Below are 24,011 nucleotides of genomic sequence, written 5' to 3' on the forward strand. Positions count from 1 at the left end.
AGCACAATAAAAAAAAAAGATGAGTCCTGCCATATACAGCTGTGTAAAAAAGTTTTGCTGTGGTTGTATAGAGGAGTTCCTCTAAAACTATAACAAAGTCATGACAAGATTCCTCTTTTCGTCAGCCAAGCTTTGGCGAGCACTACATCCTACAACAGTGCAAGACTCATGTTAGTGTGCTAACATGTGAGAGTATATCCCAGACTCCTTAGACAATATTACAAGTTTAACGGAAGTCTAACAGTGATGTGGCACTTTTGCATTATGCTTAACTTACAGGTTATACCAGTAGGCCAGGCCACTATTTAATGCAGGTCAATACCACTCAAGCCAGACCAGTGGCGCTGTAGTCCTGCCCAGTGGCCTGATCTGTTAGCTCGACCCCCGCAGGGCCATCTAGCCTCATGGAGTTTAGGTATGTGGATTTTAATTTAAAGCACGAACTCCCAATTATCTAGCACCAAAACGCCAAATGGATGTTATGTCTTGTAATTAAAAAGTTTATGTAAGAGCGTTAGCCAGCTGCTTGCTAAAGCTAAAGCACCAGCGCAAAATTAGAGGTTTAAAAACCTGTGACTAGTTCAAAGGAGTGCTTTACTCATAAACACTTCAGTGCGACCATTTGTCGTTATGGAGATGAATCCTCGTGTTGGCCTAGTATCACACCTTCTTGAACCATTAATTTGCAAGTACCAATTTGTGAAACATTTATCCTGTTTACTTTGTTTTTGCAAATTATCTGAGGGGTAACGGCACGTGTACTTCGGAAGCTGGCTCGTTGGTCTAGGGGTATGATTCTCGCTTAGGGTGCGAGAGGTCCCGGGTTCAAATCCCGGACGAGCCCAGTTTTTTTCTCCTCCTTCAACTATCATTTATGAGCCTCCTGGTTACTGTTACCACTGTCTGTTCTGCAGGCATGTGATTAAATGTAATGGCGGTGAGTATTGCATATAGATCTCATTATATCCGGAGTGTTGTTTTCATCTGCTGTGCAAAAGCCGGTGAAAGTTCAAGAGGCTGGACAAGGATGCCCGCTCACAGTAGGTAAGTGGATCAAGATTCAAGATCCCTTGCTATATTTGTTGGTAGAAAAATGTAATTAAATTTCTACTTGACTGCAGAAGTGTATGCTCAGCGTTAGAGCATATATACACTTAAGTGTAGAGCCATAAACAAAGAATTGAATTCGTAATTCGTAATTCACATGCAAAGGAGGTAAGTAGTAACGGGTAAGTATGAAAAGTGAAATTTCAACACCTTCTTTGGTAGTTGTAGCATAAATAAATGACCCCGACGTGATTTGAACACGCAACCTTCTGATCTGGAGTCAGACGCGCTACCGTTGCGCCACGAGGTCTGATGTGTGAGGGTCGTATATGAGTTATATTAAGGTGGGCCTGGACATCATGTTCATACATTGGTGTATTAATTGACTGTCTTTATGATTATTATTACATAATCTTCTCATTACACAATTTAAAAAAAAATAGGCACTTGACACGCCACATGTCATATCATGATATGATGGCACGTATACAGCACCAGTGGCCGGTTAGCTCAGTTGGTTAGAGCGTGGTGCTAATAACGCCAAGGTCGCGGGTTCGATCCCCGTACGGGCCATGTGTTTTTTTTTTTTATTTTGAGTTTTTTTATCCAGACATAGAATGTAAAGCCTCACTTGTGTAACGTTGAAACATTGCTTAACTTCTTCAAAATATAAGCGGTGTGACAACAGTCGTGGGAACCGGCTACAGGTTCTTACTTAAGTAAAAAAAAATGCAAACACTCTTGTGGCCAAATATGCATCAATCTGTAATGACAAAGAGCTACCATGGAGAAAATGCGAGAAGCCCAGAGTAGTCCAGAAATACGGAATTAGATGTCGTTTCACTCTTTGTATTTTCTGCATTGGTAGTATAGTAGTTAGCATATCAACTTTACAAGCGCGTTGGTGGTATAGTGGTTAGCATAGCTGCCTTCCAAGCAGTTGACCCGGGTTCGATTCCCGGCCAACGCAGCTTAATTTTGAACATCCTCTCCAAATACATAAAAATGTAATTATCATATATTATCATTTGAAATTCTGTAAAAAAAATTCTAATTAAAATATGCAGCATTACTACCAGGTGTATTCTTTTATTTATGTTTAATTTGTTGGAAGTGTCTTTTTCAAGTTTTATCGTCATGTAGAAACGGTGTGGCAGGCAGGGTGGACCCAAATGCAGAACTCCGAGGCAGACTGAACTTAAAAGGTGGGTTTAGTAGACGATGTGAAACATAACGCAGGGGAATGGCACTGTAACGAAACACAAACTGAATGGAAGACAGGACAAAACCACACATCCATGAGGGAAGACACAACAGAGAACAGAGGCAAATGAAGACAATAAATACACAGGGAATGATAAGGGATAACAGGAAACAGTTGGGGAGAACAGGTGGAACAAATTAAACCAATGACACAGGGGAAGCAAAACTAAACACAAAGTACAGGGAACACAAGATTGTCAAAATAAAACAGGAAACACCTAACAAGGTACATGCAGACTTAACACAGGGGGCTGGCACACAGAGGAAACTAAACAGGGACAAGGCGCAGGGAAACAGACAAAGAGAAACACAGACATGGGACGCCGACTAGTCACAACACTTGGAATAAAACTCAATACGAAAACAAAGGAGGTCAGGGTCATGACAAACGGACAAAACAGACACAAGAACACAGAGGCAGGGGAGACAGGGACAAAGAGAACTAAAAAAAACCACAACTGATAAAGCCAGAACTAAGATGAACAATGAAAACCAAAACAAACTAGGAAATAACAAAACTTAGTGAAAACAGAAGTAAACACAAAACGCTGGGGACACGGCCCAGGATGATGACATTTATGTCTAACCCAAGTTATGTTCCTAGTGACCTAATTTATGCCTTTACCAAGCCAGGAGATGGCATTGCATAACACATCAAAGCAATGCCTGCAGCATTTTGATCGGCAGTTTAATACCCATTTCAAATGACTGTGTTTCCTTTGCAAACACAAGGCCATTTCTGTTTAGTTCTCCATCATTTAATGTTGATGCTACTGTGTGAAAAACAGGAAAGTGACGGTCGTTGTGGCCAGCACAGTGGTGTTGTGGTTGCCGCTGTTACATGAAGGTCCTGGGTGTGAATCAAACAGCTGTCTGTTCCTTTCTGTGTGGAGCTTGCATGTTCTCCCTCGTGCTTGTGTGGGTTCTCTCCATGCATTCCGGTTTAGTTATAGTTTCCCCTCCACCCAGTAAGTTCATTTGTTATCCTGCTCACCGGTGTTAATCCGGCTAACCCCCACCCCCCGTTACCATGGATATGCTATTCCTATGGTAACTGCATGCCTTTGTGGATGGCCTCGAGCCCCCACCGCATGGAGGACTCTCTGAACCTTTCATTACACATTCCCTTCAAGCTCACAGGCAAATCACACAAGTAGCGTAATCTCACTGTCTCTCTGTCACCATTTCCTCTGTGCTGCCCTTCCTTTGTAGTCATACTGGCATACCTCACCTTTAAGTTTTCAATGCACTGCAACTCTGAGACAGAAACAGTTTGAGAATTACATTCTAGGCATTCGCTGCAACCCAAGTACTGGATGTCGGAGCTTAAGAGGACTGTGATCAGATTTGTCGCATGGGTATCACTGTCATAAGAGTCAGTGCTGCTAGTTTTCTAATTTTCAGTGCCAATGGAAACCAGAGCTCCATCTTTAAAGATGCATGAGACATCTTAAAGAAACACAATAGCAACTGAGGCCCAGCCAGAGAAAGTGTCACTGAGAGTGAAAGACAGGGTGGGGTGAGGCTCGTGCAGATGACGGTAGAGTTGAGGGCCCAAGTTAAAGTAGAGTGCAGTTTCAAGACTCTTCAGTGCATGCAGAGGGGCAGGTGGGGAGCCTCCACCTGCTGAATGAACCCTGTTAGCATTGGAGAGTACCACGGGCTACGGGTGGGGGCGGCCCTGCTCAGTATTGTGGCGGGCTGCATCATCATTGGCGTGTCCAGAGAATGTGATGCTGATGCTGTCGGAGGTATCTTCCTGGGAGCGGGCGGCCTTGGTGAGTGTGACTTAAGCTTTTTAGGAAGAAGTGACACAATTATTGGAAAAGGAATGAGCAACATGGATGATGTATAAATGTAACTTCTAACTGATGATGTGTTTCATGAGGTCATGTGAAAACTTTGTAACCAAGAGTCTTTGACCCCTCCATAGTACAAAATCTGCTCACATGTAGGAGAGCACAAATGATATGATTGACCTTGGTGCAACACAAATGAAAGTATTATATACATTATTTAATACACATTGTTAATCCAGTAATATTGCTTATAAGTATATTTTGTATATTTTGATACTAAAACTTCTGCTCATACTTAAATAGGAATTTAAATCAAAAATTTTATTTAACCACTTTATAAAACAAAAGCAAAAAAAATATTTGTCACCTTACTGCAAAATTCCATGAATCGCCCCATTGCACAGCACCCTTACCTAAAGCACACACAGTCTTTCCAGCAGTGAGAGCTACTTGAAACAGGATATATACTGCTATGTGCTATATGTGCTACAAGTACAGAATTACTTACATAAATTAAGGAACAAGGTAAAACAAGGTTATTTTTAAACTGCATTATCATATTAGTAAATACTAATAAATGGTTACACTCAAAAACAAGGTTAGTGAGTCTGTTTATGTTTTGTGTGTTTGAAAGAAAAAGAATCGTCCAATATATCAGATTTTTAAATCAACCTAATATCAGTATTGTTTTAAAGATCCTTAAAAATCAGTCATACTTTAGTCAGGGGCAGGTTTGGATTTGGGATGTTTTTTGTTTTTTGGGGGTTATTTTTTCTTGCATATGACACTAAAATGGAAAAAGCCTTTAACAGAAAAATTTGCTGATTTAACATGTAGCTAAAATAAAATCCAGCCCTAACCTTAAATTGGTTACCGGTGATATGTTGGACATTAAGAGGATAAACAACAGTTTCCTTTTTCACAAACCAACAGTTAAAGACTAGGTTGGACCTCATTATGTAGGTTTTTATACAGTGTGTTTCTTTGTGAATGAGCTATTGGAAGATACATTTTTGTTTGTATGCAGCCCATTGAATGCACAAAATGTGTTTAAGGGCAGTGTTAAGAGAAAGATGTTATATTTGAAGAAAATTGGTCTGATTTTGCAGGTTTTTTGGCAGCATTCAGACACTAAACAATGAGAAAGTAAATCCATCATAAGCCAAAGAAGAGGGCTAAAAAGTGAATGGGACTGCTTCAAGAACACACTCATATCTTGCTGGCAAAAATGTCAAATATCTGTTTAAAGAAAAAGTCCAAAACTCAGGTGAAAGATCAGTGGCCTGTGACATTTTCCATCCTGCGTTCATCTGATACACCAGTGTAACAGGAGCCAGCTGATAGCCAGACGAACTGCGCTGTCAAGATAAAGGAGTGTCTTAACCGGCTTCCTGGAGAGAAAGAGCAAAAGGGCAGGGTTTGTGATCACAGAACGACAACATCAGCATGCATACATAGTTAATGCAAAGTACATCCTCTCTGATGAGCTGATCATCTTTCAGTAACTAATTTGACTTTATAATCTGACAAATCAACACTGTGCACAGCCACTTGACAGAAACATTCACTTTGGCAGCATTTGTGCAGCTGAGTAGCATCTAATTATGTGTTTTGGGGCTTGTGTGCTATGATGCTTCTTCCAACACATAGGCTGACTAATGAGTATGAACAGAGTGTTCTCAGCAGATTGTTTTCACTCCTTCCGCAGTTTCATGACATTTTAAGCACAGACATGCATCACAGCCACCCTCAGGACTTGCCGGGGGTGTAATGCCTGCTCTTCTGGCTTATAGGGGAAATCAATAATGTTTGAATTGGAGCACAGTGCCACAGAGAGGCACATGAGCCCAGAGGTTCAGATATTACTTTGTACTTTCAGTTGAACAGAAAGAAACATCACACACTCTATCTGCGATGCTGAAAATAATCTGAAGGTTTTGTCAAGAGGATTTCAGTTTGGGAATAGATATTTCATCAAACAGCCTTATTGTTTTCGCAAAATATGGAAACTTCTATTAAAAACAGTAATTTTTTTATGTGTTGTTGAGGCTCACAGGCACCAAAGGCAGTTAGATTGCATTTCAAACAACTGAACAAGATACACTACATTGCCAAAAGTATTTGCTCATCTGGCTTCACAAGCATATGAACTTGAGTGACATCCCATTCTTAATCCATAGGCTTTATTATGATGTCGGCCCACCCTTTGCAGCTATAACAGCTTCAACTCTTCTGGGAAGGCTTTCCACAAGGTTTAGGAGTGTGTTTATGGGAATTTTTCATCATTCTTCTGGAAGCTCATTTCTGAGTTGAGACACTGATGTTGGACGAGAAGGTCTGACTCGTAGTCTCCGCTCTAATTCATCCCAAAGGTGTTTTTTTGGGTTGAGGTCAGGACTCTGCAGGTCAGTCAAGTTCTTCCACACCAAACTATTGCCACAAAGTTGAGAGCATTAAATTGTCCCAAATGTCTTGGTATTCTGAAGCATTAAGAGTTCCTTTCATTGGAACTAATGGGCTAAGCCCAACTCCTGAAAAACACCACCATAATCCCCCTCCACCAAACTTTACACTTGGCACAATGCAGTCAGGCAAGTACTGTTCTCCTGGCAACCACCAACCCAGATTCATCCATCAGATTGCCAAACGGAGAAGCGTGATTCATCACTCCAGAGAACGCATATCCACTGCTCTAGAGTCCATTGGTTGGGTGCTTTACACCACTGTATTCAATGCTTTCCATTGTGCTTGGTGATGTAAGGCTTGGATGCAGCTGTTCGGCCATGGAAACCCATTCCATGAAGCTTTCTACGCACTGTTCTTGAGCTAATATGAAGGCCACATAAAGTTTGGAGGTCTGTAATGACTGAATCTACAGAAAGTTGGCAGCTTCTGTGCACTATGTGCCTCAGCATCCATTGACCTCATGATTTTACGTGGCCTATCACTTTGTGGCTGAGTTGCTGTCATTCCCAATCACTTCCCCTTTGTTATAGTGAAATATTTAGTAGCAAGGAAATTTATTGACTTGTGCACAGGTGCCATCCCATCACGGTTGCAGATTGGTGTAAATTGGTGTATGCAGGTGATTAAATTTGTATTTTTTTATGTCACTATTAAAATTTATACCCATTAATAATGAGACTTTTCATTGCATCTGCAGCACCAAATACTTTCCTTGCTCCTGGTGACAGTTATCCACAGTAACACAGCAGTAAATCTGTTGTTTTTCAACCATAAGGGAACTATAGTAAAGCCAGGGTTTAATTAATCATTTTATTGCAACATTATGCTTTCCAGGCCTGCTCATAGCAATCTACCCCTTCATAAAAGCTTGGCTCAACATCAACCATATCCTTCCATCCTTCGGTAAGTGGTTTGATATATATTTTTTTGCTGTTATTTATAAGTGTGTTCATGATAACAATAAAAGACATCTTTTGCTTAAATTTCTAAACTTGTCAGCAAACTTCAGAGTGCACCCAACACCTGCCAATCCTGCTTCTGATCAGCCAGCTGAGACACTGAGACGAGAAGGTGGGTGAAATGAAGGAGCGAGCCATTGAGTTAATAAGGCTATTGTGTAAGATTCAGAGGCACTTGATACGGATCCATCAAGTCTATGCACCTTATTTGTTGATAAAAACTCAGACACCTGTAGATTCACTGGAGAGTTGACAGCAGTGAGGCAGATGTTGTGCATAGTCTGTTAAAGAGAGCATTCCAGCCATCTGTCTAAAATCTCACAGGGTGCTGTTAAAAAAAAACAAAAAACATTTATGTATACATACATGTTTATGGTGTGGAAGAACAAATGAAAATGCACGGGGAAAGTGCTTTTAAAGACATTTTCGGCCAATAAATTCCCGAATCTAAATACATATTTTTTTAGGATTTCGTTGACATCACAAGGACTGTGCATGCCCTGAGTACCAGATCTGAGCCTGCCAAAGGTGGCTCAAACATACAAAAATAAGTATTACTAAACAAAAAAAGGAGGGGCCTGAGTATAATTACCTCTTGTCAGTTCCTTGAGTAATGTTTGACACTTTAGTATTGTCGGGCCTATATTCTTTATGGGGTGCATGCACTGTCAAATGTCACGACCACGGTGACTCGATGCATCACTGACTGGTAAGCATAACTTTCCTGTTACAAACATACTGGAGGTGCTGAAGATTCAACAATGTCTTTTGACTTGTTAAGGCCAAGGCCTATTAACTTCTCATGTGTGATCATGATTGACTGCAACTGGTAGTTTCTCTTTGCCAGCATAACAAGGATTTGTTAGACAGCACTCATTGGACTGACCAATACTCAGTACAATGGGAAAGTCCAAGGAACCCAGTAAAAATCTAAGGAGAACTGTAGATTTATACAAGTTGGGAAGGTCTCTTGGAGCCATTTCTAAACAACTGCAGATTCAAAGATCATCACTTCAAGCAATTATACTTAAACACAAGTTATTCAGATATTTCACCACTTTTCCAAGGTCTGGAAGAAGACTTTTAGGACCCACCAAGGCTCACGGCTGTTATGGAGTGGAAACTGCTGGAACGCCAGCATCACTGCCCACAGTGAAGTGAGTTTTAAATCATCTTGGACTGAAAATGCCAACCAAGAAGGAAGCCCCTACTCCAAAATCAACACGTTCAAGCTTGACTGAAATTTGCACCTGCCCTCATGGACAAACCAAATACCTTCTGGAGAAAAGTTTATGGCTAGATGAAACAAAGATTGAGCTACTTGGTCACAATAACGTGGTATATTTGGAGTAGTAAAGGTGAGGCCTTCCCAAAGCCCTGACTTCAAGGCTATTGAGAAATTGTAAACTACGCTTTAAAGGTGCGTCTTTGCCAGGAATCTTACCAATTTAAATGAACCAATTCTGCCAAGAAGAGTGGTCAGCTATCCAGGCAGAATGATATCAGAAGCTTGTTGTGCTCCAAAAGTGTGTGCTCGAGGTGGAACTTACAAAGGGTCATTTGACCAAACATTAGTGGGGGTGTATTTTGACCCTGTATGTATACTTTTGACACTATGGATTCAAAATAAAAACAAATTCATTAAAATTGTGCACCCAATTCTTGTTTTTTTTTTTTTTAAGCCATTAAAGATGTACGCTGTACAATCATTCCACCTTGGAAAGAGAACAGTTCAAAAGAAATTATGATGACTGTATGTAAACTTCTGACCACAACTGTATATGTAATGTGCTTTTTAGTTTTACATTAGCGCATATATAACTACATAATATACAATTCTAGTGTTTTTTCCAAACTTTCCAAACTATAAACTATGATCCAACTCTCATATTTGCACATGCCACTGAAACCTGTGACACTGAATGTTTCTGTGCTCTCTTGCTGTTTTGCCAGGGACTCAGAGTCAGATACATCTGGAACGGTCTAAGAGTCGTATGGGAACCTTTGTGGAGGGTAGACCAATGGCTGAGGCCAAACCGGATGAAGGGTATGAAATTTGGTGTTTAGATGTGTTCCTGCTTATCGTTTACAGTACTGATATGGGTTTGGGGCACAGTCTTTATATGAAATGATCTACTGTGTCTTCTGATGGGTAGTTCTTGTTGCTCTTTTTGTACTATATCAAATAACTATTTGTTAGCATCACTCAGTGTAAAATAGTAAGATGATATAGTAACATAAAAATCCAAAAATAGATAGATAGATAGATAGATCAACAAAACACCTTACATAAAGACATGTCTTTGTTGGCTGACTACAAGCAATTTAGAGGAGAATAGCAGACTTTTGAAAGTGAACATTACCAAGTATACCTCCTTTTCAAAGTCACTCACTTTTAATTTTGTTTTTAAGGATGGAGCTTCCACATAGATATCTGTCATGTCATCATGCATTTCATGTGCTGTCCTGTGTGATAACAAACAGATATCAGACTCTATGCTGACCTTCAAAACTAAGCATTTTCCAAACTCTTCAATGACAGTTGTTAAAGAGAGCACTATTCAATGTGTATCATCTTAAAAGCCAGACAACTGAAGTCACACTTCAGCACTAAGGTCTCATTTAACCCATAAAAGCCCACAACCATTTGTCCTTGAAGAAAATTTATTCTGAATTTCAGAAATCTTTTTAATTAAAAAATGGATTCAAGCAAATTTCCAGAACACGTGAAACTGTGATAACCGTGTCAAGCCAGATAACACACCAGTGCACTGTTTGTGCAGCTCAGTCATTTTACAGATGAGGAATGAAGTCATGCAGATTATCTCATATAGAAAATGAAAGGTTTTAGTTCAGCTTTCTCAGCCTCATCGCAAACAAATACAATGCAACCCTCCCTTACTTGCATGGTTCATCCATCTATCTTTTGCAGGACTTCTTCAGACATGCCAGATGTCTTATCGAGACAGAAGCAAAAGACTTCTGATCAAGACCTGCCATGATGTCATCATCCAGCAAGACTGACCACTCCATGTATGAATATCTGTCACATGTGGAGGAACCCTAATGCAGAAGAAGTTTAATTTTTCTGCACTGATCTTTCTTCACACTTAGTACAAAAAAAAAAATGCTGGTGTGAATCTTTATAAATCATGTTTTGCAGTACAGTTCTGGTTTCAGCTCAACATGTTAGCTGAGTTCAAGTCATTATATAAAATTGCAGCATGTCATCTAATAAACATCCAAAGATTAGTTGAGTTTCTTTTCCCTTTACATCCTGACACTGACTGAAACAAATTAAGCCCAGTAGTCCAACTCCTGTGTAGCTCCTCTAATCATAGCACAATGCTCTATGCCACCAATTATGAAATTATTGCAGTCATTATAGTCATTATGTGATGTGATTTAGATATTATTCATATCCAATTCCCCTGTCTGTATAGGAAAACACACACACACACACACACACACACACACACACACAGTGAAATATAATACACTGATATTCAGGACAGCACCGGCGGACTGGCTGCTGCTTGAAAAAGCGGCACGGAGAAGACCGCTGTGACTTGACAAAAAAGTGTACCATGCTGTGAGGCTGAATAATGCTGAACTGTGTTCATGAGCTGTGCACAACAGGAACCCCGAGGAGTCTGCGGTGCAGCTTGATTGTCAAGCCTCGAATCACAACATTACAATGCCTCTGTGTCTGTGCGGAGTCAGAGAGTGGAGGAACAAGTAATGAACCTCACACAAAAATGTAGCCTATATTTTACAAAACAATAACCTAGATGGCAACGAGAAGGTTTAAACATTTTACCACGTGTAATAGTGGCTGTTTTATCACTAATGCACCTTTGCTCTCACATGTAATTTCTATATCTGCAAACTAGTTGACCTTATTGGAAGGTCATGACCTTCTAATGGTTCATATTTTAACACAGTAAGACAAAGGTTATTCTTATTAATAGCCATCCTTGATGTATAACCAGTTAATTAAGCCAATCTCGACAAGTAGTCATCCCTTTATAAACAGGATAAGGAGAACCTGCTGTTCATCATCATCATCATCATCATCATCATCATCATCATCATCATCATCATCATCAAAGTCTTGATCAGGCAATAATCAGAATTTCAAATATTAATATTAAAATAATAAACATATAAATAAACATTTTATATTAAATATTCATATTAAAATATTTACATTAGAGGGTTGTTGAAAAATCAGCAATCAGACGGTGTAAGCCGGAGGCAGAGAGCAACAGCTTTCACCTTCATCACCCCTCTACCCTCCCCTTCGCACACGCGCGCACACACGGGTGTCTCGGAGACGAGCGTCGCATCCAGCGGTCCGGTGATGGAGGGAATATGCTCAGATCAGACATGAATTAATGAAAATATGACTGCTTCACACAGACTGCCGGAGAGATGTCTGGCACAGGTACACCGGCTGCTGCTGCTTCCCAGCATTTCCGGTTCAGGGTAACCTGACAGGTGCTACGTGCGGCTCGGTCCACATCAGGATCAGCGCGTGGTGTGTCTGCGTGTCTGCGCCTAAGAAATGCCATCTCGCCTAAGTGATCTTGTGTATGTCTGTTTTTGTTTTTTTGGTAATGTTGCGGGTAGCCTTGCCTTGTGTTGAGTTTTCTTGAGCCACTGATTGAATGGGTTTCATGACTTGTGCCCTCAGGACTGTGAAGCCGCGAGAACAGGATGAAAATAATCCGTCTGGTGTTGGTTCGTCCTTTCACCGCCTCGCAAATTTCACCCCTAATTAGAAGAGCGGGAACCGCGTTGAAAATCTGCAGATCAAACAATGGAAAGACCATCAGTGCATCGACATAAAGGGTAAGTGTCTTTTTTTTTTTTGGGGGGGGGGGGGGGGGGGGGGGGGTAAATTTAGCAGGAATGCAACATATCAGTGGAAGCAAACGTGCATTTAAATGCCTCTCAAGCACAACCCAGTTTATAAACGCATACACACCCTGCAATATATCCAGGATCACAGATTTTACAGACACATATTTACAAAAATATCTATTTCACACATCTTCTCTCGTTAGGTCTGCTGTCTGCTCATGAATGGGTGCACGCTGGAATGAAAGGGCTGATTTGATTGCAACTAAACACTCAGATCCTTTCCTTTAGTGGCCTGGCCGGCATGAATGAAGCAGCTGCACGGCGATTGTACACAATTTAAGAGAAAATAAATAGGGATGCCGTCTTGAAGACATGCTATTAAGTAGCACTGGGTATTTGTTTTAATGGTGAGACTGGGTTCATTCCTCCATTTTTTTTTTTTTAATTAAGCCTATTTTTGGCCGTCTCTAATATTTAATTGCTTGTGAATGGCCCCTCTATTATCTTGCAGCTGTTGTACAGATACTGTTTAAATCAGTGTTTATTTAATTTTACATTTGTCTGCATGCAAACACACTGGCTTGTTTTAGAAAAGCTCAGTTTTTTTTTAAAAAGCAAAACATTTCAGTGGCCAGACTTTATTATCAGCTGGTGTGATGCTAGCTGCAGGTGTCGCCAATAGATGACCACTACCCGAGTGCCACTTACTCCCTACTCTTTTTACAGTCTCTTTTGATATTTGTGTTTTGTATGAGTAGCAGGGCAAGAGATGACTTAAAAGTTTATTTTCTTTTACTTTGTGTATCTAAAATAAGATAGATGATCGAAACCAGAGCACCTGGAGGGGAAACCATGGTCATCACTGATAGAAACACCGGCACCCCTGTGCCTAAAAAGGAGCCCCAGAAGAAGAGGAAGTCTCGCCCTCATGGCCTACCCTCTCCAGCACTCTGCTGTGCCTGTGGCCTATGCATCATGCTGGCTGGACTCAACATCACCCTGGTGGGAGCATTCGCCTTCAGCACACTGATGCCTTCTGCCAACCCCCCAATCATCATCGGACCTATCCTGTTGCTGGTGGCCTTTTCTTTTTTCGGAGCCTGTTGTGTGTGCAGCCGCCTCCCGCCTCCACACAGCTCACGCAGGTCTAAGGTTGGTGGCAGAGGGGCTGGTTTGATGGGACACGGTGGGCTAGCTGGCGGGGCAGCGTTTGAAATAGAAACCAGTGAGCACACGCTCCAGGACACAACAGCTGTGCAGCTGAGCCCCACATCGTCCCCTGCATCATCCCGGGCCTCTAGCCCAGAAGAGGAGGCTCCTGATGCAGCCCTGCCGGGACCTTGCAAGCTCTTCACCATGGAGACAAACGGCCCATCTTGTGTTTCTGCCACCGCAGTCTACTCAGCCTCCACAGCAGCAGGAGGGGAAGTGAAGCTCAACCTGCCACGTGAAGATGTAGTCACCTAGCCGGGCAGAAACTTTTCCAAGGCTGGAGCAATTACATGCCAACATTGTAAATATCCTTGTGGGCTGAGGGCTTGCTGGGTGTGATTGTATTCTCTAGTTTACAAACTGCCATATTTCTGGTTGTGACAAGCTGTCAAGAGTATGCTTTTGTTTTGTTTTCTATCTTTTTTTTTTTTTGATGTGCCAACTGGTAAATAGCATGCAAGTATTTGTGGATCACAGGTTTTGGAATTCAAATTCCTACCTCTCTCGTGCCGTTTTCTTACAGGTCTTTTTAACGTGGGGCATTATGAACTGTAGAACTCAAAGTGTCTGAAACCTTAAACATTTATTTTTAACTCTCGCTTTGATTAATGGAAACCTCAACTCTCAGCAGTGATTTTAGAGGGCTAAATAAAAAAAAATAAATGTTTTTATTTCTTCTGAAAACTTTAAAGATTACATGTGAAAGGTCAGTAGCTAAACTGGACAGATACGTATTTAATGACATTTGGCATTTTGTGTGCAATGCTCAGTGCTGAACTTGTTTTGGGGGCATAACCTATTATAGGTCATACATGTCCCAAAGCAATATTCCCTCAAAATTCTCAGCACAAGAAAGGGATTGCACCACAATAACCAATGTGTTTGCAGTATATTTACATGTGACTATGAATAGTGTTGTTTGGAGCCATTTGATGTAACAATCACTATCATCAATGCTGTGAATATTATGTTTCTCTCTTTTTGTCCACCTGTTTCCGATAGGTTAGACTTTTAATCGAAGGCAACCCAATCGATTTGAGGTCATGTCGATCATAGCTTTATTCGGGAATTCCTAATGCATGATCCAACTGGAGAAGGGATTTCTCTCTCCTCTCACTCAGCGTGTCGTGATGATTTCTTTTTAATTCATATTTACAGTGGAACTCCATCGAGCATGTTTTATAAATGTGAACAAGTGAATTTACCTCCTCTGGACCTAATATTGACAACACTGGAAAGCCAAGTAGTTTAGATATTCCAATTATATCAAATGCATCTGTCCCCCATCACTGTGATGGCTTCTTGTCAGTTTAAACCTGCCTAGGAGACATTCAGTCCCTGATTTCCTTTGAAAGGAATGTTGCCTTAGACTGAGATATCAGGATCAAACTAATGAGGGCTATATAAAAGTGCACAACAGCAGTTTTCTTCAGAAGGCCTTTGTTTGACTCCAGATTTCTATTCAGTGCTGTGAAGGAAGCCTCAAAGAGTTTGTGTTTTTGTGTTATAAATGCATGCGAGATGTTCTCAGAAATTTTTATGAGGTAGCAGGTGCATACAGACAAGTAACCACTGACTGTTTCCTTACACACAGCTATCTGTGACATTAAAAAAAAAAAAAAAAAAAAGGACCAGTTTTGCCAGAGCTCTTTCTCATGCCAAATTAGAGCGTTGAGCTTAACTTTGCATGTTAAGAAAATGGGTTATGGAAATGCAAACACCCTGCTGTGAATGATTAATGTTGTCTGTGTGTTTTAAATTGTGTAGCACTTATAGAAAATTTAAAACCAAAAAAAAAAAAAAAACCAAACAAAAAAAACCCCAAACAGAAAACATGTAAAGCATAGAATATTTTTGTCAAGATTATAATTTAAAGGATCCTACCCAATGTGATTTCTTCAAAAGACGTAAATAAAAAGGCTCTTTCGGTAAAATGTGAGATTTCTGATTATGCATGCACATTACCTACCACATAATCACTGCATTGCATTCAGTGTCATCACGGAGCAAAATGATTAAAAGATTTTAGAGGGATTCATCATAAAATTTCAAGAGGGAACTGAGTGTGAGCTTATGAGATAACAGTCATTCCTCGTACCGTGGTGCCTGTTATCTATCCCAAGAGGGAGCCTATAAAGAGAAGATGGCAGGAAAACAGCAAGACATAAATTAAAAATGGTCTCCTCGATATCTGAAATAAAAAGAAAAAGAGGTTTGAACAGACTTGTTGGCTTTATGTTTCCTGTAAATCCTTCCTCAACTAAAAATGACTTATTATAGATGAGTGTACTCATTCTATTTAAATTTGCAGTTTATTGCACATTAAAAAATAGAGGTGACTGTCCATCCCAGTTTCTTTGCTTGCCTGTTTTGTCCCCACAGCAGTACAAAGTCTGAAGACTGACATAAAACAGAGGGTTGAATCTGCACGCTTTTGCATTATTTAACATGTTTTGGATTCAAATTCAGTCAGTCGACTAATTGATTTAATAACCGAGTGTTTCAGTTAGGCAGCCTGGCTGAAAATCTGGTGTGAAGAACTAGAAATGTTGCTTCTCTCTTCACACATTTTATCAAGATGGCCTTGGGTGAACAACTCCATATGAGGTCCATCTGGCTCCTGTACGAAGTGTTTGCATATGAGGACAAAGCTGTTGCCACTGGAGGTCGCTAGAGCCTCATACATGCGTTTCTGTGAGGTTACATAAAAGCGGCTGTCATTTCTCAACAAGCCAGGAGATGTCAGTCACTCGTTACAAGTCTCTCCTGTGGAAACCAGAGTGTCAGTACTATAATAGGTTATATCTGAGTGATTGTGATCACACTGCAGTGCACATAAAGATTACGGGCATGCAAAATCAATAGAAATGGATACTTTCATTTGCGCAAAACAAAGCTGTTACGTTTGTCTGTTCTCTCCATCATGTTCTTAGAAAGTGTGTGAAAACATGGCAGTAAACCGGGTTGGCCAGTCTCACCTGATACCACTAATCAGAGGAGCAGATCATCATTTGGAATCTCCAGTGAAGGTGATTAAGCTGTTTTGTGCACACAGGATAATAAAGGGACAAATCTGGGGTGCCCTACTTTTTGTGGCAGCTCACAGATGACTAAATGGATTCTAGATGTTTTTCTCAGCCTCCAAAAAACTACTGACTCAATATTTACTGAGTCTTTGATCCAGTGAGTCTTGGTTTGGCAGCACCAGCAATGAAAGTCTAAAGGAACTTTGAGGCATTAATATATGGGGGGTTATATTGTGATGATCTAAAAATCTATATACTTTTCTAATAAATGCATTTTGAATGATGCCTGATGCAGTGACACATATGCTTGCAGTCACAGTGATGTAAAGTGCTGTGAAGAGTTTGAAACAGCAGATGGTCGGTCGAGGCTGGTCACGGTTACTGGATGAGCCAGACGAGAAAGTCGGCCAAGAGGCCGCGGCTGTCATGTATCCACTGCATATAATGGGATTCTCTGCAATTAAACCTGCACCAGAACAGTTAATATTTTTGGAAAACATGAAAACCACAACTTTTAGTCACCTGCAGGCAGGACGAGTTACTCCCTTTTTGAAGGTAAATAGGTTTGTGGCGAAGCTGTGGCCTGAGTAGGAATATTCCCGTTTATGGTGAGCAAAGTTCAGTGATGGGAGACATCGTAAACTGCATGTAGTAGTGTAGTTTACTTGTCACAAAAAAGGAACTAATATAAATCACCCTTTAAACTTTGAACTCGCCTGTGCTGTCACTGAGTTCTTTTAAAATCATTTTAATAGTGAATAAAGCTGTGATTTCCCTAACATATTCAATGTCCTTTGTGATATTGGAATCTATAAAAAAGGATCACTTTTGTTTGCCCTTTCCCCTCCTTTCATCACCAGCCAAATGGTGGCTTTATAGCTCACAGTGCAAGGAGGCAAACTTCCTTATTACTAGAACCTAGTTCTTGGATAGCTTATTTTGCATGACTGCTTCATGCCAAATTATGGGTAATGATAAATACCCTCAGCAGACACACTGTCTCAGTGTTTGACCTGGATTTCTCTCTTTTCTTTTTTTTTTTTTTTTATCACACCAGTATACCCTGTGACTGCTCACTTTCATTGTATGAGAACAGAACAATATGTTCAAAGTCTGTCAGAAAGCTGAAGTGAAAAACATTCGAAGAAGCAGAGGCATGTGGAAGACAAGTGGTCGTAAATATTGACACATTGTGAAATGTGGTGTGCCAGATTTTGGACAGTTAAAAGATTGTAGCTGTTTTCCCCACAAACATCAGCCTGACCAGTACTGGTAGCCAGTGATGCTGAGAGCAAGTGGAAAGGTTGGGGGCACTGCTGAACATACACAGCTGACCTCAGATGAAGCCACTGCGCCTTCTTCCTCGTCTTTTTTACTATGACAAGATGCTGCACAAAGACAAAACAGCATCAGGACACACTCATGCTCACACCTGCAAACACAAGCATCCCGTCCGCTCTAAACCGGAATGTGGCGGTTCCCGATGCTCTGCTCGTGTACTCCTGTGTGGATGTGCTTGTATATGAGAATACTCTCAGCTGAATGAGTCGACAGAGGAGAGGGAAAGGAGGGTGTAATCAAGCTGAAAAGATTAGGGGAAGACGAGCCGCTGAGGATCTATGAGAACAGACATTGGTTACATAACCCTAACCCAGTTCACTCCGCTTCCAAAAGCAGATTGGGAGGGAGGAGAAGGAGGATGGAGAAGTGAGTGAATCCTTGCATTTAGACTAACATGAACCAGGCCAGTGGTTACTTGCACTAAGATGAAAATGGGTTATTTGCACAGGTTCTCCAAGTCAGCCAATGATACCAGATTGTGCTTTCAGACTATAAAGCAATCCAGTTTAATGCAGGAGAAAATGTTCATGATTTTTTGCTGCTCTGTGGCCACCTTCACAGGTTCAGTTAGTCCTTCATTGCATATTTCAGCCCTTGTGTAACCTTGCAAGTGAAGTGTTTACTAAAGATTGTCCATTGAGCATGTGATTTCATGTGAAAACATATCAAAGTTGACTTTATTCTTTTTTGCTGATAGGATAGGGTTGTTTTGATTCTTCATGTGCCATGTATGGGCGGGCCTCGTGACTGCTTGGCTGTTTCAGTTGGTCTGTAACAGGAACAGTCTGAGGGCGACGCAGAGAAGAAAGCTCCTCACAGATCAGGGGCCAAAGATACAGCAGATTTTCATCAAAACTGACGAGGGTCCTAATAGTAATTCTGCAGTGTTCTGCATACCAATGATGCTGACAATGGGTCCCTTGCTGTTCTTAACTCCTCCATTCACCCCCAGTAAATGGGAGCATATTCAAGTGGCCAGGCTGTTACGTAACCTGGCTTTTCACAAATCTATACGTGGGCCCTTGCAAAAAGGAAACATACACAGTAGTAGGACCACAGTGCAGCTTTGGAAAAAAAAAAAAAGAAAAAAAAAAAAAAGAAAGAAACCCACAACTTCAATTAACAGAGTGACAAGCAGACTGCATGTGAAAAACATCAGTGCAGATGCAATCAAATCAATCACTCTTTCCTATAGCCAGCCATTAACAAAGCCAATCAATGCTGCTTCAGTAATGCTTGGCTACTATGAACACAGTGTGGACAGTTTCTCTTTACCTCAGCCAAGGGTCTTTGACCTGTTCTGCGGATGTTATCTTTTTGTGCGTGACCAACTGTTTAACAAAACAAATCAATAGACAAACTGAAAATAGAACAGTGGTGTGTTTGCAAATATGTAAGGTTGATTACTGGCCAAATATTCAACTTGGGGGTCCAGCAAGTCAAAATAGCACACTTTGGGGGCGGGGGTGGGGGGGCTTTGCAGTAAACTTTAAATAGTCACATGATTTCTGGAGCTTTGTGTGTACTGCATCCCCGACTCCCTTCAGAATACACTCTGTGTTTAAGGATTAGGTTTAACGAGACAGCTAACATGCTCTGGCTGCAGAACTGAATGAGCCAAGTAAATATCGTTAATATTGGGATGTCCTGGGGTGCAAAAATGGTTGGTAAACATCATGTGGTACCGCTTGTTTCCAGCAGAGGCCCCTCTTTTTCAAAGAAATGCAGGCACATTGAATGAAAAACACTTCTCCGCAGCAGACTGCTTTAGACCGGTTTCTGTGCTCCACATTTGAGGGTCACTGTCAAATCAGCATTAGACTGATGTCAGCTTCTTTTCAGCGTTTGCCGCATTTAATTGTTATATATGCAGCAGTAAACCTTACATAAAAGGGAACTACCACGATTGGCTTCTGCAGTAAAGGCAATCTTCTGGCATCACATTGAGTGCAAATTGCTGCTTGTACCTTGATCTCAGCATGCTGTTGCACATATTTCTGTGGCTTTGTAATGATTTGATAATGGGGGTCATTTCACTGGAGAAAGGATGAGAGGTAGTTTTCTGATTACCTGTGCAATGTTCAGTGCACCACTTAAATATATATTGTATGAAATTGTAATGACATGATTAGTAAGAGGAGACAGTTGGGTGGAAGACCACTGTTTAAATTAGAGCCTTGTTTTGGGTATCAGATATTCACTTGTCCATCTTTAAATAAATAATGACAGGCTGATCTTTGGACCACACACCACATGGTCAACAGCCACCACTTCAGGGAGTGATTTAGTAGCTTGCTGGTAAATGTAGACACTGGCCACCTGTGGAAGAGAGGAAGCCATTCTCAGTGAGCGTCCGACAGGCTGGTTTTTCTTGCAGAGAATCCGTTTGCCATGGCAGCGGATTTCGGCACACACGGCGGCGTGGGGGTGGCCGATCTGTGTCAGCACTCATTACCATCCACCGCCTTAGTGGAAGCCTCTTCCAGGACTCCTTTAGAAAGAAATAAAAGAGAGATGCTTTACACTTTAATGACTTTCCCACAGTGGCTCTACAAAACAACAGCTCTCCTTAAATTGCTGGGCACTGGCTGGAGGAGAGTTCACCACTGCTCAACAGAGGAAGGGAAATACAGAGTCCACTGTCTGTCCACTCTGCAAGGCCAGCCAAAAGGAGGGAATAATCAGATCTTTATGTGGCATGAGGCCTACATGGGACAGCCTTGGTATTGTCCCCACTGACCTCCCCTTATCCCGGTTCGATTGTTCCTCTAGATCCATCACATGGCCTTTGATATACCACCATAACCCAGACTGGGGTTTGTCCATCTATTTGTTCCAGCCAACCAGCCAGTGGACACTCACTTTAAAGCAAATATTTGAGGCATCATGTACTGTCAGATTTAATTTAATTACAATCTTTTTCCAGGTACTTGCCCTGATTTACGTCTTTTCTTGGCAAGTTTGTAAAAGTAAATATGAAGCACTATGATTGCTCCCACGACCAGTGTGTCCTTCCAAAAACTTTGATAAATATTATTCTGTTTTATTGGAACTGACTGGTGACAAAACAAATGATTAACAAGAGCTTGATACTGCTGGTATTACACTGAAACACACTGTAAAAAATTTACTGTAAGTGGAAACGGAAATGCAGTGACAACCATAGTTGCTTCAACACAATCCAGATACCAACTTTGTAAGATCACAGTTGTTTTCAAAGCCAGTTATGTAACCACAGAGACGAATGAAAGGTTATGCAGTCTTGGTTGATTTCTCCAGAGACTTAATGAAAATAGCTTAAATAGGTATTTTTAAACTATTAAAATATGAGTCTCTTGACAGTGAATATGCTGATCTTGTCATATATTTTCTCTAAATTATGCAAAACCTGCCTGAAATCCTCAACCACCCATATATTAGTAAGAATACTGCATGCCCTGTTGCTACAGTGTTGTTTGGCCTGTTCATGATGTTTGGCAAACCGATATATAAAAAACAAAAAGAGAGTGAGAGAAAAGATGTTGTGTATATGCTAAGAATAGGCCATTTAAGCTACCCATTGCCAGGTGGTTGTAAAATTCAACTGTTGTGGATATAAATGAGATGCTATTGCCATGAATTTAATACGACAAAATGCTTTCATAAGGTGTTGTAGGTACATAAAGGCTAAAAACAAGTCGCGTTATCCCATTGCTAGGTGGTTGCCAGGCACCATAATAATATATCATGCATAATTCAACAATTGTGGATATAAATTAGGTGCCACTGTCATGAAATAAAAACAATATATTGCTTTTACAAGGTGTTATAGGTGCATAAATGCTAAAAATGGGTTATTTTAGTTTACTGAAAGGTTGTCACTTGGCAACATGACGATGTCATAATATCTGATATAGATAAGATCCCTTCAGAGGACTAAGACGTACCCGTGTGCCAACTTTGGTTTCTCAACTCCTGATGTTCTAGGAGTTTGTGCCAAAGACAGACACACAGACAGAGATTTAATGTATTATAGCATTATTATTATTATTGTAAAATAAGGCAGTAAGGTCAGTCAGTGATTTGTTAACAGGACAGGGAAGGATCACAGAAGCAGAGGCTTTTCTAGTTTTATTAATTTGGTTTACTTCTCTGTTGATTGTTCCCCTGGTTACACTGCTGATGATTCAGCATCAAAATCCACATAGTCATTTTTATGCCATCATAACTGACGCACGGGCCAAAGTTTAGCAAGTTAACAATACTAATTTTAGGCATGACTTTGAGTGGATAGTTCTGTCTTTCAATTGTGTGTCCTATCAGAAGCATATCAGCAAACAAAGCCACGTTAAAGTAGATTACAGCTAGTGATGGCATGTGTGATAACACCCCCACCCCCACCCCCCCAAACTGTAAATCCTTAGTGAGCTTGTGGTGTGTGTTTGTGAACTACAGGCTATTATATATATGCTCTCTATAAGCTTCCCTTTAAAATAAAGGGGCCAAAGAACATGCAGGACACTGTTTAGTGAAACAACCTACAGCTACAATGTCGTCTTATATCTGCTACATCATTAAGTAAGCTCCCAGTGAGTCACCTTTAAATCTGTCACCCAAAAACCTATGATGGACAGATGACGTTTCCAGGACATTACAGGACAAGCTGCTGGGAAGAAGCCCAGCTGTTGGGCTTCTTCCCAGGACAGAATGACAAACTCCCTATTCTTTATTAATTCTTGTTTTCTGCTGTTAGCGTCATTCACTTAATTTTTGCTTTTTGCATGCTATTTTTTAATTGTGAAAAGAACTAAAAACTAATAAATTCACTCAACTAAACAATGAATTAAAACATTTCTTTGTTTTTAGATGGCAGTATTGTTAGTGAGGTCTACATTTTAGCCCAAAATAAACAGCTCAGGAAGGCAGGATGAGTTCAATTAATTTAAAAATGGAAAAAGATGCTCTAGGGTACAAAAACAAAGGCTTAAAGACTGAGGCAGAAAGTCTAAACAGAGATAAACAATAACATGCTGAGAAAGGATCAAGTTCAGGTTCAGGTTCAGGGGAAAGCAACTAGTACACTAATGGATTGATGTGATAATGAGAAGCAGGTGTGGATGATAAATATGGGCGTCGGGTGACCATGCACCTGGTGGACAGGTGGTCAATTGCAATGACTGTAAGAGACCTTACAGCAGATATTTTGGAGTTTTGTCAGGGCAAGCACAGGTGTCACTAATCACATTAACAATGGCTCTGTTCAGTTCAGGTATCTCAGTGAAACCTTACCAGTGAACCACAATGAACAACACAAATATTCGAATCCTGCACACCTACCTGCTTTATCTTATATAGCGCCAAATCACAACAGTCACCTCAAGGTGCTTTATACTGTAAGATAAAGACCCTACAATAAAAACAAAGAAAATCCAACAGTCAAAACGACCTCCTAAGAGCAAGCATTTGGCGACAGTGGGAAGGAAAAACTCCCTTTTAACAGGAAGACACCTTCGGCAGAACCAGGTTCAGGGAGAGGCAGTCATCTGCTGCGACCAGTTGGAGTTGAGGGGAGAGAGAGACAGGACAAAAGACATGCCGTGGAAGAGAACCAGAGATTAATGATAAATAATGATTAAATGCAGAGTCGGGTATAAACAGAGTAAAAGGAGGTGAATGAAAAGAAACACTTTGTGCATCATAGGAACCCTAGACCTTTAGCAGCATAACTAAGGGGTGGTTCAGGGTCACCTGATCTAGCCCTAACTATAAGCTTGATCAAAAAGGAAAGTTTTAAATAGAGAGGGTGTCTGTCTCCCGAATCCAAGCTGGGAGCTGGTTCCACAGAAGAGGGGCCTGAAAGCTGAAGGCTCTGCCTCCCATTCTACTCTTAAGTATCCTAGGAACCACAAGTAAGCCAGCAGTCTGAGAGCGGAGTGCTCTGTTGGGGTGATATGGTACTATAAGGTCTTTGAGATAAAATGGGGCTTGAATATTCAAGCCCTTGTATGTGAGGAGAAGTATTTTAAATTCTATTCTAGATTTAACAGGGAGCC

General features: G+C 40.8%; 2 protein-coding genes and 4 non-coding genes across 7 annotated transcripts; 5 read left to right on the forward strand and 1 right to left on the reverse strand.

Moving 5' to 3' along the window:
• The first annotated feature begins 772 nt into the window (after positions 1-772).
• Positions 773-844, forward strand: trnap-agg (transfer RNA proline (anticodon AGG)). Its single transcript has one exon. It is a non-coding gene; the product is annotated as a tRNA-Pro (tRNA).
• Positions 845-1,285: 441 nt separating this feature from the next.
• Positions 1,286-1,357, reverse strand: trnaw-cca (transfer RNA tryptophan (anticodon CCA)). The gene has a single exon. It is a non-coding gene; the product is annotated as a tRNA-Trp (tRNA).
• Positions 1,358-1,546: 189 nt separating this feature from the next.
• On the forward strand, positions 1,547-1,620 carry trnai-aau (transfer RNA isoleucine (anticodon AAU)). Its single transcript has one exon. It is a non-coding gene; the product is annotated as a tRNA-Ile (tRNA).
• A 325-nt stretch (positions 1,621-1,945) lies between these two features.
• trnag-ucc (transfer RNA glycine (anticodon UCC)) lies at positions 1,946-2,017 on the forward strand. Its single transcript has one exon. It is a non-coding gene; the product is annotated as a tRNA-Gly (tRNA).
• A 1,923-nt stretch (positions 2,018-3,940) lies between these two features.
• Positions 3,941-10,577, forward strand: kncn (kinocilin). Its single transcript, XM_030752932.1, has 5 exons — positions 3,941-4,088; positions 7,410-7,478; positions 7,575-7,646; positions 9,488-9,581; positions 10,467-10,577. Exons 1-5 carry the CDS (start codon positions 3,941-3,943, stop codon positions 10,534-10,536), a joined length of 453 nt encoding a protein of 150 aa, XP_030608792.1. The 3' UTR covers positions 10,537-10,577.
• A 1,321-nt stretch (positions 10,578-11,898) lies between these two features.
• On the forward strand, positions 11,899-14,531 carry tmem275a (transmembrane protein 275a). 2 transcript variants are annotated; one of them, XM_030752683.1, is made up of 3 exons: positions 11,899-12,127; positions 12,231-12,388; positions 13,216-14,531. In XM_030752683.1, exon 3 carries the CDS (start codon positions 13,220-13,222, stop codon positions 13,865-13,867), a length of 648 nt encoding a protein of 215 aa, XP_030608543.1. In that variant the 5' UTR covers positions 11,899-12,127; positions 12,231-12,388; positions 13,216-13,219; the 3' UTR covers positions 13,868-14,531. The 2 variants fall into 2 exon arrangements, with proteins under 2 accessions (XP_030608543.1, XP_030608544.1); XM_030752684.1 differs by having other exon boundaries at positions 13,220-14,531.
• The last annotated feature ends 9,480 nt before the right edge of the window (positions 14,532-24,011 follow it).

The sequence above is a fragment of the Archocentrus centrarchus genome, chromosome 17, assembly GCF_007364275.1.
Source record: "Archocentrus centrarchus isolate MPI-CPG fArcCen1 chromosome 17, fArcCen1, whole genome shotgun sequence".
Classification (NCBI taxonomy): Eukaryota; Metazoa; Chordata; class Actinopteri; order Cichliformes; family Cichlidae; genus Archocentrus; species Archocentrus centrarchus.

Excerpts from the sequence above, each read along its gene's own strand:
- kncn (XM_030752932.1), top strand. The coding sequence starts at position 3,941 with ATGAACCCTGTTAGCATTGGAGAGTACCACGGGCTACGGGTGGGGGCG. Across the intron at positions 7,479-7,574 it reads CCATATCCTTCCATCCTTCG|CAAACTTCAGAGTGCACCCA; the intron begins GTAAGTGGTTTG and ends TAAACTTGTCAG. Across the intron at positions 7,647-9,487 it reads TGAGACACTGAGACGAGAAG|GGACTCAGAGTCAGATACAT; the intron begins GTGGGTGAAATG and ends CTGTTTTGCCAG.
- tmem275a (XM_030752683.1), top strand. The coding sequence starts at position 13,220 with ATGATCGAAACCAGAGCACCTGGAGGGGAAACCATGGTCATCACTGAT.